At 37.3% G+C, this 16,434-nt stretch overlaps 1 protein-coding gene across 1 annotated transcript in view; it reads right to left on the minus strand.

The window, feature by feature from the left end:
- Positions 1-16,434, minus strand: part of LOC129002451 (microtubule-associated protein futsch) — a 272,549-nt gene that overhangs the window by 6,666 nt on the left and 249,449 nt on the right. Inside the window, exons 4-8 of the mRNA XM_054430265.1 lie at positions 14,794-14,966; positions 12,703-12,990; positions 12,330-12,449; positions 11,332-11,490; positions 234-10,950 (exon numbers count right to left, since the gene is read on the minus strand). Coding sequence (XP_054286240.1) covers positions 234-10,950; positions 11,332-11,490; positions 12,330-12,449; positions 12,703-12,990; positions 14,794-14,966 — 11,457 coding nt within the window. The remainder of the gene's footprint in view (positions 1-233; positions 10,951-11,331; positions 11,491-12,329; positions 12,450-12,702; positions 12,991-14,793; positions 14,967-16,434) is intronic.

Below are 16,434 nucleotides of genomic sequence, written 5' to 3' on the forward strand. Positions count from 1 at the left end.
CCGGGACCTCACGGACCGAAGTCTCGCGCTCTAGCCACTACGCCAGCTCGCTCCCCCTTTTAACTTTTCATAGTTAAGTTAGTTGTGAATCCTTTTCTTCTTTTTTTTTTGTATTTTTAAGAGGGGTCTCCTCATGGAACTTAATTATGTAAATATTTGTAATTAAATACAATTTTAAATTAAAATACATCAATTCAATTACAAAATATATTGAATCAACTTATTAAACTTACCTATTAATGTGTTAGAAGCAGACTTGTTATTTTCAGCATTCCTTCTGGCAACCTTCTTTGGTGTTGTTTTGTTACTGGTAGATGTTATTTCAGCGTCAATTTCACCATTCATAGAGTCTTTCTTGACAGCTGGGGGGGCAGGGGAGGGCAGTCCTAGGGGAATACCCCACTCATCTGCTGGGTTCCACACCAGAGTTAGAGTACTTTGGCTGAGAGGTGAATCAATTAGATTCTTCGGTGGTGGAGGAAGTCCGAGAGGTTTGCCCCATCCCTCGATGGGATCTTTCTTTTCTTCAACTGATGGTTTGGAGGAACTACTTGAGCTAGTTTCAGTGACAGGGAGAGACGGTACAGCTTTGGACAGTATGGTTGAGCTAACGGCCGAAGAAGATTGACTTACTTGGTATTCAAGACTATCTGGTTGTGAGCTTTTACCGTTGCTTAACCCGTTAGTGCTTGTACCACCATGACTCGACTTCCCATTGACAGTAGTCTCAGATTTACCGTTTGTGTATTTTACTGTCAGATCCTCGCCTCTTACTGATCTGTGTTCTTTTATTGCAGTTTCAAAATCAATATCTTCGGTTTTAGTTTGTTGAACTCCAGACAGAATTTTAGAGCCACTAAGCACAGGTTTATGCTCATCTTCACTCTCATCGTCATCACCGTACTTGCTCACGTACATTGAAGAATACATCTGACTCTCAACAGGCAAATTCTTACTCTTCATGTATTCCTCCAGAGGATCATCAGGGAGGCTACCGTACAACGAACCAGTCATAGCTGCAGGTAGAGAAGAGTCTTTAGAAGCATGCTGATGAATATCAAAGTCAAACTGAGGAGGAGACTGGGCCAGATGTGATGTCGCACTCATTGGAGAGCAGGGGACATCATCATCACTGTCACAATGGCGAGAGTCAGGTCTGCCCTCGCTACTCTCTCCCCACACATGAGTCGCTGCCCTAGAGACTTGCCCACTACTGATGTCACTGTGTGGAGTTGAAATACCTCCCATCTCGAGCTCTCGTTCACTCGCCAAGTCTGATGCTGGCGTACCACTTCTCCCAGCATCAGACACTTCTCTCTTCAATGATTGAACCCCAGATGAAACTATTTCACTTTTCTTCACTGTTTTTTCAATGTCTGTATGTGATATTTCTCCTGTAGAGGGCACAATTTCTTCGGTTGTTTTGATGTCGGTGCTTGGATGTTCACCAAATGTCTTTATGACTGTTGTCGTTATAGTTTTTACAACATCACTTGGTTTTGTGCTTTCATTGATTTGAGGTTCCTTGCCATCTGTTGAGTATACTGTTGTAGTAATAATTGTTTTTTCAGGTGGCAATTCGGCTTCCTTTGTCGAAAATCCTGCAGTTTCTTGTTTTTCAGCGGAAAATGTTGCCACATGATCGGGCTCAGATTCATCTTCTTGAGAGACATGTGCTACGTTTCCTAAGTTTTTATCAAGAGAACTACTTGACAACTTCCTTACAGAACTCGAACAAAGCTCTGTCTCAGTACCGCCATCTTCACTACTACCAGTAACAAGCATTCTATGAACGGATGAGATTTCTTCCTTCATCGAACTTGCAGATTCCGTATCATCAACTTTACTACTACTTAGAGAACTAACATCAGCTGAATGAAGGCCGCTCTTTGTTTCAGTAATACCAGTAGATCTCTGTTCAGCAGTTGAATTTGCTGAACTGTCTTTAACACTTGAACCAGATGAACTTTCATTTAATGTTGAATGTAGGCCAGGGCTTATTAAATTAGAAGGCACTAAACTTTCAGAATCAGATTTAATATCCTTTTCAGTCTTTATACTCTTACTAGCTAATGGCTTTTCAATCACAGTATCCTCCCCTGTAGACGAAGCACTTATATTATTAGTGTCCTCTTGACCATTAACTGGTGAATGTGTTTCACTTGAAGTAGAAACCTCTATACAACTTAATTTGCTACTTTCTAATTGGTTATCTTTTATTGAAGTGTCTCTTTCATTTTCAACAATTTTAATATCACTACTTATCTGATCCAGAGATGATTCAATTGCAATTTTATCAATCGCTGAAAAAGATTCTAAGTTTGATTTTAAATTCTTCTCTTCAGGTTCTGTAAGCTTACTTGAAATTATATTTTCTTCTTGTTCTTGGCTATGAGTGACACCAGTTCCTTGACCACTTTGCAGTTCAACTGTAGATGAAGCTTCTTTCAAAACTGTGGCTAGTATGATTTTATCCTTTTCTTTTTCCGAGAGTTCAGTGTCAGCTTTTTCGGTTTCAGTAACAGACACACTACTAGTTTTTGAACTAACCATATCACTGTGTGATGAGGGACTTTCCGATTGTTTAATGTCGGTTACATCACTTTTAACGCTAATGACATCTTTGGATGGGACAGGCACATCTTTTAAAGACAACTCCTTTTCTGACGGTTCAGAACTATCCTTATCACTGGGTAAGGGACTAATGCTTTTTGGAGTGTCTTGTTTTTCACACCCAGTTTCTTTTACTAATCCTTTGGTATCCTCTTTATCACTAGGCAGTGGACTTATGCTTTTAGGAGAGTCATGTTTTTCTGAACCCGACAGTTCTTTTTCAGCAATTTTAACTTCCTTATCTGAAGGCACAGGGCTAATGCTTTTAGGTGACTCCTGTTTTACTGAATCTAAAGTTGCTTTGTCTCCTAAATTCAATTCTCCATGATCCGAATGTGTGGGACTGATGCTTTTAGATATCTCAAGTTTTTCTGAAGACTCTCGTGCTTTTTCGTCAACTTTATTTTCTCCCTTATCAGAAGGCACAGGACTAATACTTTTGGGAGAATCCACTTTGTCTGTAGGTGCTTGCTCCTTGCCACCAGATTGCCCTTCTGAAGGTACAGGACTGAGGCTTTTTGGAGTTTCAATAGTTCCACAGAATGTCTGCTCCTTGGTATATATCGGGCTAACACTTTTAGCACCGCCTTGTGTTTCTAAGAGGGTTTGCTCATGTTCTTTACCATTTTCCTTGATATCAGGGCTACCATGTTTTTCAAGTATTGTTTCACCTTTCTCTTTTCCTTTGTCTACCGAATCTACTGGGAGGGGGCTTACACTCTTAGGGGAATCCTGATTGTCAAAAGAGGTTTCTTCTTTACGAGGTTTCTGGTCACCACCCTCACCAGAGTGCACCGGACTACTGGCTTTTGGAGTATCATGTTTTTCTAAAATTGTTGTTTGCAACTCTGTTTTTTCATCAAGTACCCTAACAGAAAGTTCTGGACTCATGCTCTTTGAAGAAGCAATGTTATCTTCTTTTTCAGAGAGCAATGGACTGATACTTTTTTGAATCAAACTATCCTCTACAACCACTTGTTCCTTATGATCATCAATAACCTCTTTCTCTGACTGCACAGGACTAAGCCTCTTTGGAGTATCAAGCTTCTGTGAAGAATCAGGTTGTTTGCTTTGACAGACGAAATCTTCCTTTTCAGATGGTACAGGACTAATGCTTTTAGGAGTAGCTATATTTTCTAGCATAGTGAGTACTTTACCATCAGATAAAGTTTCTGCTTTCTCGGAGGGTACAGGACTTATGCTTTTTGGGGAGACTTCTATTGATCCCTTCTGTAGAATAGTTTGATCATTACCTAATAAAATGGTATCTTTTTCTTCAGACGGAACAGGGCTTACACCTTTTGGCGACCCCTCTTTCTCCAAGCAAGTGGATTCTTTTCCATCTGATACAACTTCTACTTTTTCTGATACGACTTCTACTTTTTCTGATGGGACAGGACTAACACTTTTTGGGGAAAGGTGCTTCTCCATCAGAGTTGATTCTTTCCCATCAGACTTGCTATCTTCTTTCTCTAATGGCACAGGGCTAATGCTTTGTGGGGAAACTGACTCTTGTACAGTATTCTGTTCCTTGGTGTGAGTGATGTTATCTTCTTTCTCTACAGGTACAGGAGTAACACTTTTTGGAGAAGTTTGCTCTTCTAAAATTGTTTTTTCTATTCTGTCAGAAAGAGTTACTCCTGTCTCTGATTGTGTAGGACTGATGCTTTTTGGAGAAATTTGTTTCTCTCCTGGTTCTTTGTCACGAGGAAAGCTTTCTTTTTTCTCTGTAGGTTCAGGACTAACACCTTTTGGAGAGGACTGTTTCTCCAATACAGTTTGTGCAGACACTTCTTTTTCAGATGGTACTGGACTTAGACTTTGAAGCGGTGAAGTCTTCTTCTCTAAATCTGTCTTTTCCTTGTCATCAGAAATGCTGTCTGTTTTCTCAGAATATACAGAAGTGATACTTTTTTGAGAAACCTGCTTCTCTAAATTAACTTGTTCTTTACCATCAGCTACAATCTCCATTTTATCTGGTACATCAGAGCTGCCACCTTTCTCAGGAATAGTTTCTTCTTTGTCCTGAGGAATAGTATCAATTCTTTCAGAAGATACAGGACTAACACTTTTAGGAGGGGTCTGCTTCTCTATAATGTTTTGTTCTTTTGTGTCAGATGAGGAGTCTCCCTTTTCAGCTGGTACAGGACTTATGCTTTTTGTAGAAACTGATTTCTCTGTAACACTCTGTTCCTCACTGGTTGTAACACTGCTGATTTCTTTAGCAGACAGAGGTATCTCACTTTCGAGAAAAGTATTTTTTACTGAGGTAGGTTGTTCCTTTTCATCACATTTCACTGCCTCTTTCTCTAGTGACTCTTGATTAATGATATTTGGAGAGATTGGTTTCTCTTGTAAAGATTGTTCTTTATCATGAACATTACTGTCTTCTTTTTCTGTTGGCGAAGGACTTGCACTTTTAGAAGAGGACTGCTTCTCTAATACAGCTTGTGCTTTATCATCGGTTACAATGTCTCCTTTTGTCGATGGTTCAGGACTTACGCTTTTTTCAGAGACAGGCTTCTCCAAATCAGTTTGTTTCTTATTTTCAGGGATGCTGTCACTCTTATCAGAAGGCACAGGACTTACACTTTTAGGAGAGTCGTGCTTTTCTAAAGAGTATTGTTTCTTTCCATCAGTAACAGTATCCCCTTTCTCCGATATTACAGGGCTAATGCTTTTGGGAGTTGCAAGATTCTCAATGGGTTGTTCCTTATCCTGAGGAATACTATCCATTTGTTGGCAGAGATCATGAGATATGCTGTCCCTTTTCTCGGAATGTACAGGGCTCACACTTTTTGGTGATACCTGTGTATCTAATTTGGTTTTTTCCTTTTCATCAGCTTCTTTTTCTGATGGTGCAGGGCTGATACTTTTCGGAGTGACTGACTTATCTTGCATAGTTAGATCCTTGTCATTTATAACACTGTCTCTTTTTTCAGAAGGGACTGGGCTAATACTTTTTGGAGTGACTGATTTCTCTTGCATAGGTAGATCCTTATCATTTATAACACTGTCTCTTTTTTCAGAAGGTACTGGGCTAGTACTTTTTGGAGTGATTGGTTTATCTTGCATAGTTAGATCCTTATCATTTACAACACTGTCTCTTTTTTCAGAAGGTACTGGGCTAATACTTTTTGGAGTGACTGATTTCTCTAGCATAGTTAGATCCTTATCATTTACAACACTGTCTCTTTTTTCTGATGGTGCAGGGCTAATACTTTTTGGAGTGACTGATTTCTCTAACATAGTTAGATCCTTATCATTTAAAACACTGTCCCTTTTTTCAGAAGGTACTGGGCTAATACTTTTTGGAGTGACTGATTTCTCTTGCATAGTTAGATCCTTATCATTTATAGCACTGTCTCTTTTTTCAGAAGGTACTGGGCTAATACTTTTTGGAGTGACTGATTTGTCTTGCATAGTTAGATCCTTATCATTTATAACACTCTCTCTTTTTTCAGAAGGTACTGGGCTAATACTTGTTGGAGTGACAGATTTCTCTTGCAGAGTTAGATCCTTATCATTTATAACACTGTCTCTTTTTTCAGAAGGTACTGGGCTAATACTTTTTGGAGTGACTGATTTCTCTTGCATAGTTATATCTTTATCATTTATAACACTGTCTCTTTTTTCAGAAGGTACTGGGCTAATACTTTTTGGAGTTACAGATTTCTCTTGAATAGTTTGATCCCCATCAATAGTAATACCGTGCCTTTCTTCAGAAGGTACTGGGCTAATACTTTTCGGAGATATATGCTTCTCTAGAATTGAATTTTCGTCTTCTCCAGCATGACTCTTTTTTGCATCCCTAACGATATCTTCTTTTTCATAGAGTGTTGGACTAACACTCTTTGGAGTACTATGTTTGCTATCCCCCTTCTCAGAAGATGGAAGAGGGCTCTTAGGAGAGCCCGTTTTTGTTTCTTCACTTTGTTCTAATTCTTCAGTTTTTGAAGCACCTGTGTCAATAGACAAAGGACTGGTGCTTTTATATGTTTCGACTTTCTCTATGCTTGATGGTAATTTCTCAGCCTCAATTTTAACATTTTGTGTCTGCTTAGAGTCTTGTTTGTTGTCAATTGATAAAGGCAGAGTGTCACCCTCTTCTAAATGAGATGTTTCATTTTCTTGTTTACTAGGCACATTGGTAGCTTGTGTTATTCCATGAATTTCTGTTACAGGTAAATTCCCCTCCTCTGCTTTCTCCTCAGACCTCTCTTGAGAAACAAAACCGATTGCTTTAGGAGAGTCATCCTTATCTAGAACAGTTGCTCCTTTATCTAATAATTTAGATTGTTCTACTGGCCTATCCTCAGGTGCTTCTTGTTTATCTGTTTTACCTGTATCTTCTGGAAATATTTTGTCAGTATTAGTTAAAAGACTGCCCAGATCTGAAGGTTGTGCTTTAGTTGCCTCTTCAGCTCCTTTTTTCGATGACTGATCATCTCCTTCTGCAATGATTATTTCCTCTGGACTAATACATTTTTCGGTCTCCAGTTTTTCATTGACAGTCTGTTCTTGGTCTAGCTTTGGAGATTCTCCTAAACCTTCAGCAACAAGCGGGCCTACTCTGTCCAGAGATTTGGACTTGTCTACTAATAATTCCTCCTCTTGTGACTTCTGGGGATCACTCTTTATATCGGAACATGTTGTAAGTTTATCAGGTAGTTCTGAAACATTTGATTTAGAATTACCAGCATCTTGATACTTCACATCACTTTCCTGGACATCAGTACTTTTTTCAAAAGAATCAATTTCTTTTTCCGGTATAGAGGGAAGTTCTGTTTCATGTGAAATAATATCCACAGATTTTGTTTCATCTTCTAGAACCACTTTATTCATTTCACTCACAAGTTGATTATCAAATTCCACTCGATCCTTTGTGGCTTGTGTTATGATGTTATCTAATTCCTCAGGTTTGATAAGACTAGCACTTTCTAGGATAGGTTTTTGATCAGTTTTTAACTTAGTTGCATCTAAAGTTTCTTGTGCTTCATGACTACCAATCACATCCTTTGAGATCTCAGATAACTCTGTAACCTCTGGTATAACATTAATTTGGTCTTTTTCTTTGGTAAAATCTTCAAGAATTGGACTAGCTGGAGGAGTTTTGGGTGAACTTATTGGCTTTTTAAGGTCCATTACTATGTCTAAAGATTCTTCAATTTCCCCATGTTTAATTGTAGGCGGGCTCTCATCTGTTTTAGAGGCTGCATCAATTGTAGGCTTGTCATCAAGTTTATCCTTCTTCTCTGTTAACAAATGCAGGGGTGATTCTGGAGCTGAATCAGGAGTCACCATGACTAGTTCAGCTACTTCGGGTGCTTTTAGCATAGAGTGCACAGGTTCCGTTTCAAGAACCATTTCATGCTTTGATTCAAGGTCTAAACCCTTAGATAGCAGTTTTTGGTCAGCCTCGATTTGTTCTTGTTTAAGATCTTCTGCCTCAAGCTTTTGTCGAATATTTGTCAATTCATTTAGTTCTTCATTGTCTGTTTTAGCATCTTTGGTTTGTATCTCTTTTTCTTTGGCGTCATCTTCAGCCAATACTGTGTCTGGTTTTTTTATTTGTTCATGTGCTTCTAACACATTCTTGTTTTCAGTCAAACCTTCTTTTGTATCTTCCTTTGTATCCATATCTTTTTTGCCACTAATGTTAAGCAAGTCTTCTTTACTTTTTGATTGGTCTCGACTAAAATCTTCCTCCTCATATAATCCATCAACTTCTTCATGAACTGGTAAGTCTGCCACTTCATCAGGAGTTTTCACAATATCTCTAAGAATTTGTGATGCCTGAACCTCGTAGGGCCCCCCTGGTACAATGGAAACCTGAGGTAATGTTGTCGGCTGCTCTATTCTTCCAGACAAAGCTCCGATTTCTTTTTCTTTTGTGTCTTCCTTATCATACTTCTCTTCTATACCTTCCTTTATTTCATCTAACGGTATCCTCTCGTCCTCAGGAAGAGTTGGAGCTGTTGTTGCACCTGATTCAACCGTTGTAGACATTTTCTCATCAGGCTGACTTTCCTCTGCTGCATATCTTACATCTCCGATTTCCTTAGACCTGTCTTTCAAATCATCTTGTTTGTTGTCATCATCAGTCAAGTTTTTATCAGATAACCCGGGGAACTTTTCCGGACTGGAGAGAAGATCTTTTGTTTCCCCTGATGTCTTTTGTTCATCAGAACCAATCCCATCAGCAGAAAGTTCAGAACTTTCTTTGGATTGCTCTAATTTGGCTTTTGCAACAAAATCTGTGGCAGATGTTATAATATCTTGTACTTCTTCTTCAATCTGTTCTCGGTTTTCTGGAGTCATGACCTTTTCTGTTGAAATCTCTTTTACTAATGACAGAGGTAAATCACTTGGTTTAGCTGGTTCACTTATATCTTTCTCTTCAAGTAAGGTACCTTTTTCAATTTGATCGTCATGTAATACAACATCATTTTCTTCAATGTCTTGACATTCTTCAGTTTTAGGTTGGTCGTCCTTCTTTTTTTCAGATTCCGCTTCGTCGCGTAAATGTTTTTGGATTTCGTCTTCTCCATCATCAGGAACATGGGATTCTAAGCTCTCTTGATCTTGAACAGAATCATCGCCGTATTGTTCAATTTCAACCTTTTCTATTATTAAAATTTCATCCTCTTCTTCTTTTTCGCTATAATCCTTTTCACTAGTTTCTATGCGATGTTCTTCCGGTTTTTCAACACTAGCTACATCTTCACTCACACTGGCTTCTTCAGCTTTATTCTTTACTTCAACAGATGTGTCAATATCTTTGCTAGTGTCATCTTCTACTTTTTCATTTTCTTCAAATTTCCCCGAGTCAACATCCTTCTCAACAAGGCCATTTGTTTTTTCTTTGAGTTCAACTTTTTCTTCCTTTGTTATTGCAGTTTCAGCATCAACTGTTGAGGGAGTTGAAACTGCGGATGAGTCTGTTACAATACCCTTTTCAATTTCACCTTTCAGCTTTTTACTATCTCTTTTAGTTTTTGAAAGTGTTTTCGATGCGCTTTTAACAGGTGAAAATGATTTAGACGGCAATTTTACCGGCGATGAGGATAAAGTCTTCTTAATAGGTTTTTTGTCTAGCTTTTGTTTTACCACATTATCATCTTTTTTTGACTGTCTAGGTGCAGTGGGTTTAGAGGTGATTGCTGCCTTTGCTTTTGATTCAACGACCTTTCTATTGTTCTCTTCTTTGGTACTTTTTGCAGGAGTGGACGATGGTGATGTTTTCAGTCTTGGTTTTGGTGTACTCTTCACTATTTCTGTTTTTGAAGCGACTCCATTCATTTTTGATTCAACACTTTTTTTCGGTGTAGTCGGAGATGATTTAACTGAATCTTTCTTTTCCACTGAAGGTACTTTTGCCGGTTTCTTTTCTGATATTCGAGAAGTAATTTTGCTTTCGGTTTTCTTAGGTTTATTTTCAGCCTTTGTTTTTTCATTCTTCATTTTTATTGATTCTTTTTCTTTTAACTGATCTGTAATTAGTAGTGGTTTGTCTTGCTTTACATTATCTGTAGCATCAGCTTCAATGTTCTTATCTACTTCGGTTTTATTATCTTTTTCAACTTTCAGTTTTTCCTGCTTCTGCTTTACAGTCTTAGGAGGAGCTGGCTGTGTTGTTTTGATTTTTGTCTCACCGGAGCCAGACACAGGTATTGTAGAGGTTTTGGCTACAGCTTGTTTACCCACAGAATCTGCTTGTGTTATCCCTTTAGATATAGGTTTACTGAGGCCTTCACCAGGGACCAATTTATCTATTACAGCAGGAGTGGATTTAGTTTTGGTTACCTTTGTACTTATACCCGTTGTTGAAGATGATGGTGAAAGTGTTTTAGCTGTACATACTGGCTGCTTCATGAAGTCAAGACTACGTAGCTTCTCTAATCCCTCAAAGATTTTATGCTGAGGGGTGCTGCCCGGAAAAAGAATCCTTGTAATTGTATCTTCAGGGTTTGCAGGTTGCCACACTAAGAGTGCACATATTGAGACAAGATTTTGGAAAGGAAAACTAATGTCTTTGTCACCAGGCTTTCTTGATACACTATTAAACATCGAAACGTCGTTTGAATTCCACTTTGATAAAAATTCTTTCAGTTCTTTACTGTCTCTAGATGGACTAATGACATACATGTCCAGTTTGCCATGTCCAACCTTGTGGTACAGATTGATAGGTTCCAATACTGAATCTCGCACACAGTTGTGGGGTTTCAGCTGAAGGTGTTTAAGGTTCTGGACCATTTCCTGTCCCTCGTCAAGCAGGCTGACCAGTAGTGGGTCTCTGACTTTCTCCTCATCCGGTGTTGAAGGCTGCTTTCTTTCCTGGCAATACAATAACTTCTTTTAATAACATTATTTTGTGAATACTGGGCTACATAGCTAAAATACATACCTACCAAGCTTGAGAAAACTATAGTACAATTTGTCAACATTCATCGGATTTAATGTATAAAGAAATTGAAAAAAACATTAGCTATAGTAAGTAAGACCTTTCACTATATTCTGAACATGTAAAGAGAAAAATTATTCATAAATAATGTCAATATGTTATCACTCTAATGTTAAATCTAAGTGACTTTTGTTAGGAGCATTAAGAAGAAAGTCATCAATTTTCACCACTTAGCAAGGTTTTACTATTATTTTGAAGTAAGTTTAATCAAGTAGTTACTAATAAAACCTTTAGGACTTCTCTATATACGAGACCTGCAAATTACAGAAGAAGTGTCCAATCTGTGGGTAGACGTGAGAGAGCCTCTTGCGACGGAGGATGGAAGACAATCCATGGCAGTTGCTGTTGTTGATCCTTGTCATCAAGACAGCGTCCAAGCGGTCCAGGTGGCGCACAAAGTCCCAGAAACATGCCTACAACATGAGAAGAACAGTAAGGCTTTGTCCTCAGAAGAAAAAGCTCTGAACAATAAACTAAAAGACCTCACTCATCGTACTATTAACTTTTTACTATTTAATGATCTGTATAGCACCATCTAAAAGACAGTGAAATAATTTTTGGTTGTATGTTTCACTGGCAAGCGAGTGGTGACAGCAGAGGCAGTGATAATACAGTATTGAAGAAAATAAACAAATTCAGAATCAACCTTTGAATATTTCAAGCAAAATTTCAAAATTTCAAAAATAGAGGTGTTTTGATTGTTATTTGGTTCTAGAAGAACGAGGAACATTATCAACATTTTTTGTGAACTTTTGGTAACATATGATTTGGACGACAGATCCTTTTTGAAAATTATTATACATTAAACATTAAGAGGTTTATTGACAATGAGGAATCTTTTATACAGAGCAAACATCAAAATTAATAAGTCTTATAATTTAATTAAGTATACAATTTTCTGTGTCATTGGCAACCTTTTTTTAAGGCAGATGTGTTTATTTTTTTTTTTTTACATATAAATTCTTTACTCTGTTCTTCTACTGCCAATGTTAAGCTTATCAGCCCAAGATGCTCACTGAGCTATCATGTTCGATATACTGTATAAACTTAAACATGGGTCTCAGTGCCTTGAATTCTGCCTTAGTTTGTGATTTTTACTTCTAACTCAGCTGTTGACACCAAAAATTCATTTGACGAATAGTCGTTTCTGACTGTCAACAAAACTAATATTGTTCTATAATGGATGATTTTCATTGGTAGAAAAATAACAACAATAACGTACAAAAATAATATAGTTCTCTATAATACTCACCTTCCTGGCAAAGCCTCCATCGACAAGCATGTTGAATCCATTGATTCCAAACAGTGCAGCGTCACCTTGACCTCCTGGGAATACATAGAGAGTTGGGTGGCTGAATCTGATGTTGCCAACCTACAAGGAAAAAACTTTCATTGTAAAAAATTAATAAGTTTTATCTTCATATTGTGTGGTTATCAGATAACACAGAGAATCAGCTGCCATTAAAATAGGAATGCACATAAAAAATAAAAAAAATTATGTTAAATACATTAAGCTTGATTGTTTTTTGAAAATTCATACTTCACTCATATTTGCGGTAAAATATGCATGGTCAGTCAAACAATACATTTTAATTTAATCTATTCTCAATGTTCCAAGAACTAACCACATCGGATGGATGTAGTAGCTTGTCGATAGATTGAGGCTGCACGAAGGGTGCAAGGTAGTCTACGAACTGTTGTATGTTGGCGGCTGGGCTAGGTCCGTCGTCAGGGTTGACTCGGACGCGACACAGTCGGGTGCACGCCTCACGCCGCAGCCGCGCGGTGCTCCAGTCCCCTTCGGGCGCGCAGTGGATGTCCACTGTGACAGAGTGTTCGTAGGCGCGCAGCACTCGTTGCACTTCTGTCTCTTGTAGCGCGTCGATCAAGTCGGCAAGAGAAAAGGTGCCATCCTGCGTAAAAGCATAGATTAAACATACATAAGTTGTGTTTACAGGAAGCCAGTAGGCAGGCCGAGTTCTTTTGCTCAGCGAAGTTTGACCTCAGGCAAGTTGCCTCAGGTAACTTGAAATACACTGAGGAAGATGCCCTGCCTACTGTTGTGATCAACTGAAGCTAATCGCCTGAAAAAAGAAACTTCAACAAACCATACGCAAACCAAACATATATTCTGTCCAGTTCGTGTAGTGGTCCATTATGTTGTTTACATTTTGATACTGCAATTACTTTCCATCATATTTAAAAATTTAAAACAATTAACAATTAATTTGTATATTTTACACAGTTTTATCGTGGTAACTACCACATGAGTATCTGTAGTAGGCTGAGTTCCTTGGTTCACAAAGTGTACTCTAAATTAGAGTAAGTTTTTAAGACTAATTTATTCATTTTTTTGTCTCACAGAGGACCAGCAATATTGTACAAATAGGTAAACTTGTTGAATGTAGTAAGTAAAAAAGTAGTAAAACAGCAGTAAAAACTGTACTATAATATTCTAGACATTACAAGAGATAAACATAAAAAATATCCCAGCCGCAGCAAACCTGCAGACTAATAGAATTTCCATTTGCCTGAATTGATTTTCAGATTAGTCTATTTAAATAACAAGGTTAACGAATACCTAGGTTTGGCTGCAACAGGGATGCTAACTAACAAAGTATATTTTTAGTAAAATATTAATAGCCTAGTATAAAATAGCAAAATTTGCCAAGTTAAAATATATCTATTTTATTCATCATTGCGTGGCAAAAATATATCCACAAACAAGCAAACTACAACTAATTTACAATATTCTCCATAAGAATAAAATGGGAATTTTAAAATTACGATCTTTTGAATATTCTCCGTAACTAATAACCGAACAAAAAAACTTTAATGTACTAAATTATTTGTTTTTTAAGCTCTTTAAATTGGTCTAGTGAGAAACCAGGAATTTCTTTGTTTTTAGGGTAAATAAAGAGAAAAACAAACTTTTACCCTATAAAACACCCCATAAAATCCCGTTCCATAGCCCGATCATGCTGGTTCGCAAACTCATTCAAGTTTATCTTTCCTTACACCTCAAAGCCAAATTTAATCAAAATCGGACAAAAATTACTCAAGTTATCATGTTCACAGACACACACACATTAGAGAAATTTGCTAAAATACCGTATTGAATGATATCAGTCCAAACAAAAAATTAAAATGATAAAATCATACAGGTAATCCAATACAAAAGTCAACATAGTATTCATCCAAAGTTGTATAGAATACACAATTTACTTCTATGCCCTTGATAAAATGTTAATGGCTAGGGTGCATTACTGTGAGCAAGATTTTATGTGATGGGGTGTAAAGGTCAAGACCTTTTCTGTCTTGAATTATAGTCAGTCCTTCTCATACTGTATATGGTCCTGCATTGTCACATGGCCATGACATAGTAAACTCTCGTTAATCTGAATTCAATTAACACAGTCTTAGCTTAAAACAGAAAACTATTTGATAGCGGTTTTTCTTAAATTCTAGTTTAAGACAGAAGGAGGTCTAAGAGGCAAAACCTGAGAGTTTAAAATGGTAATTTATTATGCATTAGTGCCATGAGTTTCAGAGTCCTTGGAAGTCCATCTGTAGACGGAAAGATGGGTATCTTACGCATAGAAATATCTCCGCTGTAGATTTCTGTTTACCAAAAACTATACAATACTTAAACAATTATTGTATGGATTCAGGCACAAGTTTGAAGGCCCAAAGCCCTTAAGTACTATACTTCAAACCTGGACGATCCAGGAGCCATTGCCTGCGAAGGTATAGCCAGCGTGGATGATGTGTCGGTGTTTAGTGAAGCTACTCAGCAAGTTCCTGATGCACTGTATCAGGGTGTTCAGTTGAGGTTGGATCAGCACTTCGGTCACTAGGTTCTCACTGGCAAACTGGATCAGCCGTTCTCCTAAAGACACATTCATTCATCAGAACCGTTGAGGGGTCAAGCAAACCAACCGGCCAAAATTGGAGTTTTTACAAACAAGCGATGGAGTGGCATTTATTGTATTTGTAAAATGATAAGATGTTAAATTAAACTGGTGCTATTATTGGTTGGTTCTCACTATTAAAGTAGGTAAGCTGTTCCCTTAAAGAAACACCCATCCTTCAGGATCAGTGAAGGGGCAATCTATTATATTATTAAAGTGATACAATCAAATTTTATGTAAACGGTTAAGGTCATTTCCTAAATAAAAATATAGGCATATGGCACATCAAAATGAAGCTTAGAGTGCGTAGATTTGCCGAAAAGTATTGATATGGACAAATTTCCTAAGGGCTCTGCCCCACAGGCTGATTTCCAAAGGGCTACGCCTGGCATGCTTCCAATGTTTACATGATTTAATTTAATTTAGTTACCATAATGAAACAGCTGGTCAATACAATGAACTGGTGTTTGTTTATTTACTCAATAAGATGTTTGTGAAGCTTTATGTTGATTAAATAGGGTTATGTTTGGTTTTAAAGTGAGGTTGAATACATTTTGTAAAGTATTGCTCAAAGCTGATTTTTTTTATTTATATAGTAATCTACATGTGAAGAGGCTTGAATAAAATTGAAGAAAATGGTAAAACATCAATATAAAGCAATAATTTATGCTATTGCTACACTAAGGTATGTTATAATATTCTTAGGGATCTATTAACATCAAAAGTAGGGGTTTGAAAGTAAGCAGGTTTACGTTTTTAAACCAGTTTATATTTTCAAACTAAATCATAGAGTTGCTGTATTTTAAAACACTCATCAGCACCACTTTAATAGCTCTCTAGGACACATTTTCTTCCCGTTGCAAAGCATGGGTATAGCAGCTTGTACAAATATAAACCTAGAGATTACCAAAAACGTTTAAGGAGAAGTACAGTATTGGCTATTACGGTGATGTGCACATTAAAAAGTACTTAACAAATTGCTCTCAATTCTTGCAATTACAAACATCCATAAAGAACAATTTTGGACTTCCACTTCTATCTAATCATTATACTTTTACACTATGAATATGTATTAGCCTATAATATTTAGTTAAGTTACGACACAAGAACCAAGATTAAATTTCACGCAGGAATTTATTATTAAAGCTTTAGTTTATTAGTTATATATTGAAAATAATTTGTCAACTACTGCCACTCTTGGATAAGTCTTCAGTTAAATAATCTACAGATAAGTCGACTTACATAGTCATTGAACTCATTAATTGTCACCCGGACTGCTATAGAATCGGTTAAGAACACTTGTAAGTTTGGTAATCAAAATTATGAATGTTTTATTTTGTCACTAAAACTTTATTTAAAGTTATTGAAAAAAACAACCTAAAGATAAAGTCTCTAGATGCATAACATCATCAGAGGTGGCCATGCCATTAATGGTAATGGTCTACT

Source organism: Macrosteles quadrilineatus, unplaced genomic scaffold (assembly GCF_028750875.1).
Source record: "Macrosteles quadrilineatus isolate MER2022 unplaced genomic scaffold, UCM_ALF_1.0 Scaffold_9__3_contigs__length_116548681, whole genome shotgun sequence".
Classification (NCBI taxonomy): domain Eukaryota; kingdom Metazoa; phylum Arthropoda; class Insecta; order Hemiptera; family Cicadellidae; genus Macrosteles; species Macrosteles quadrilineatus.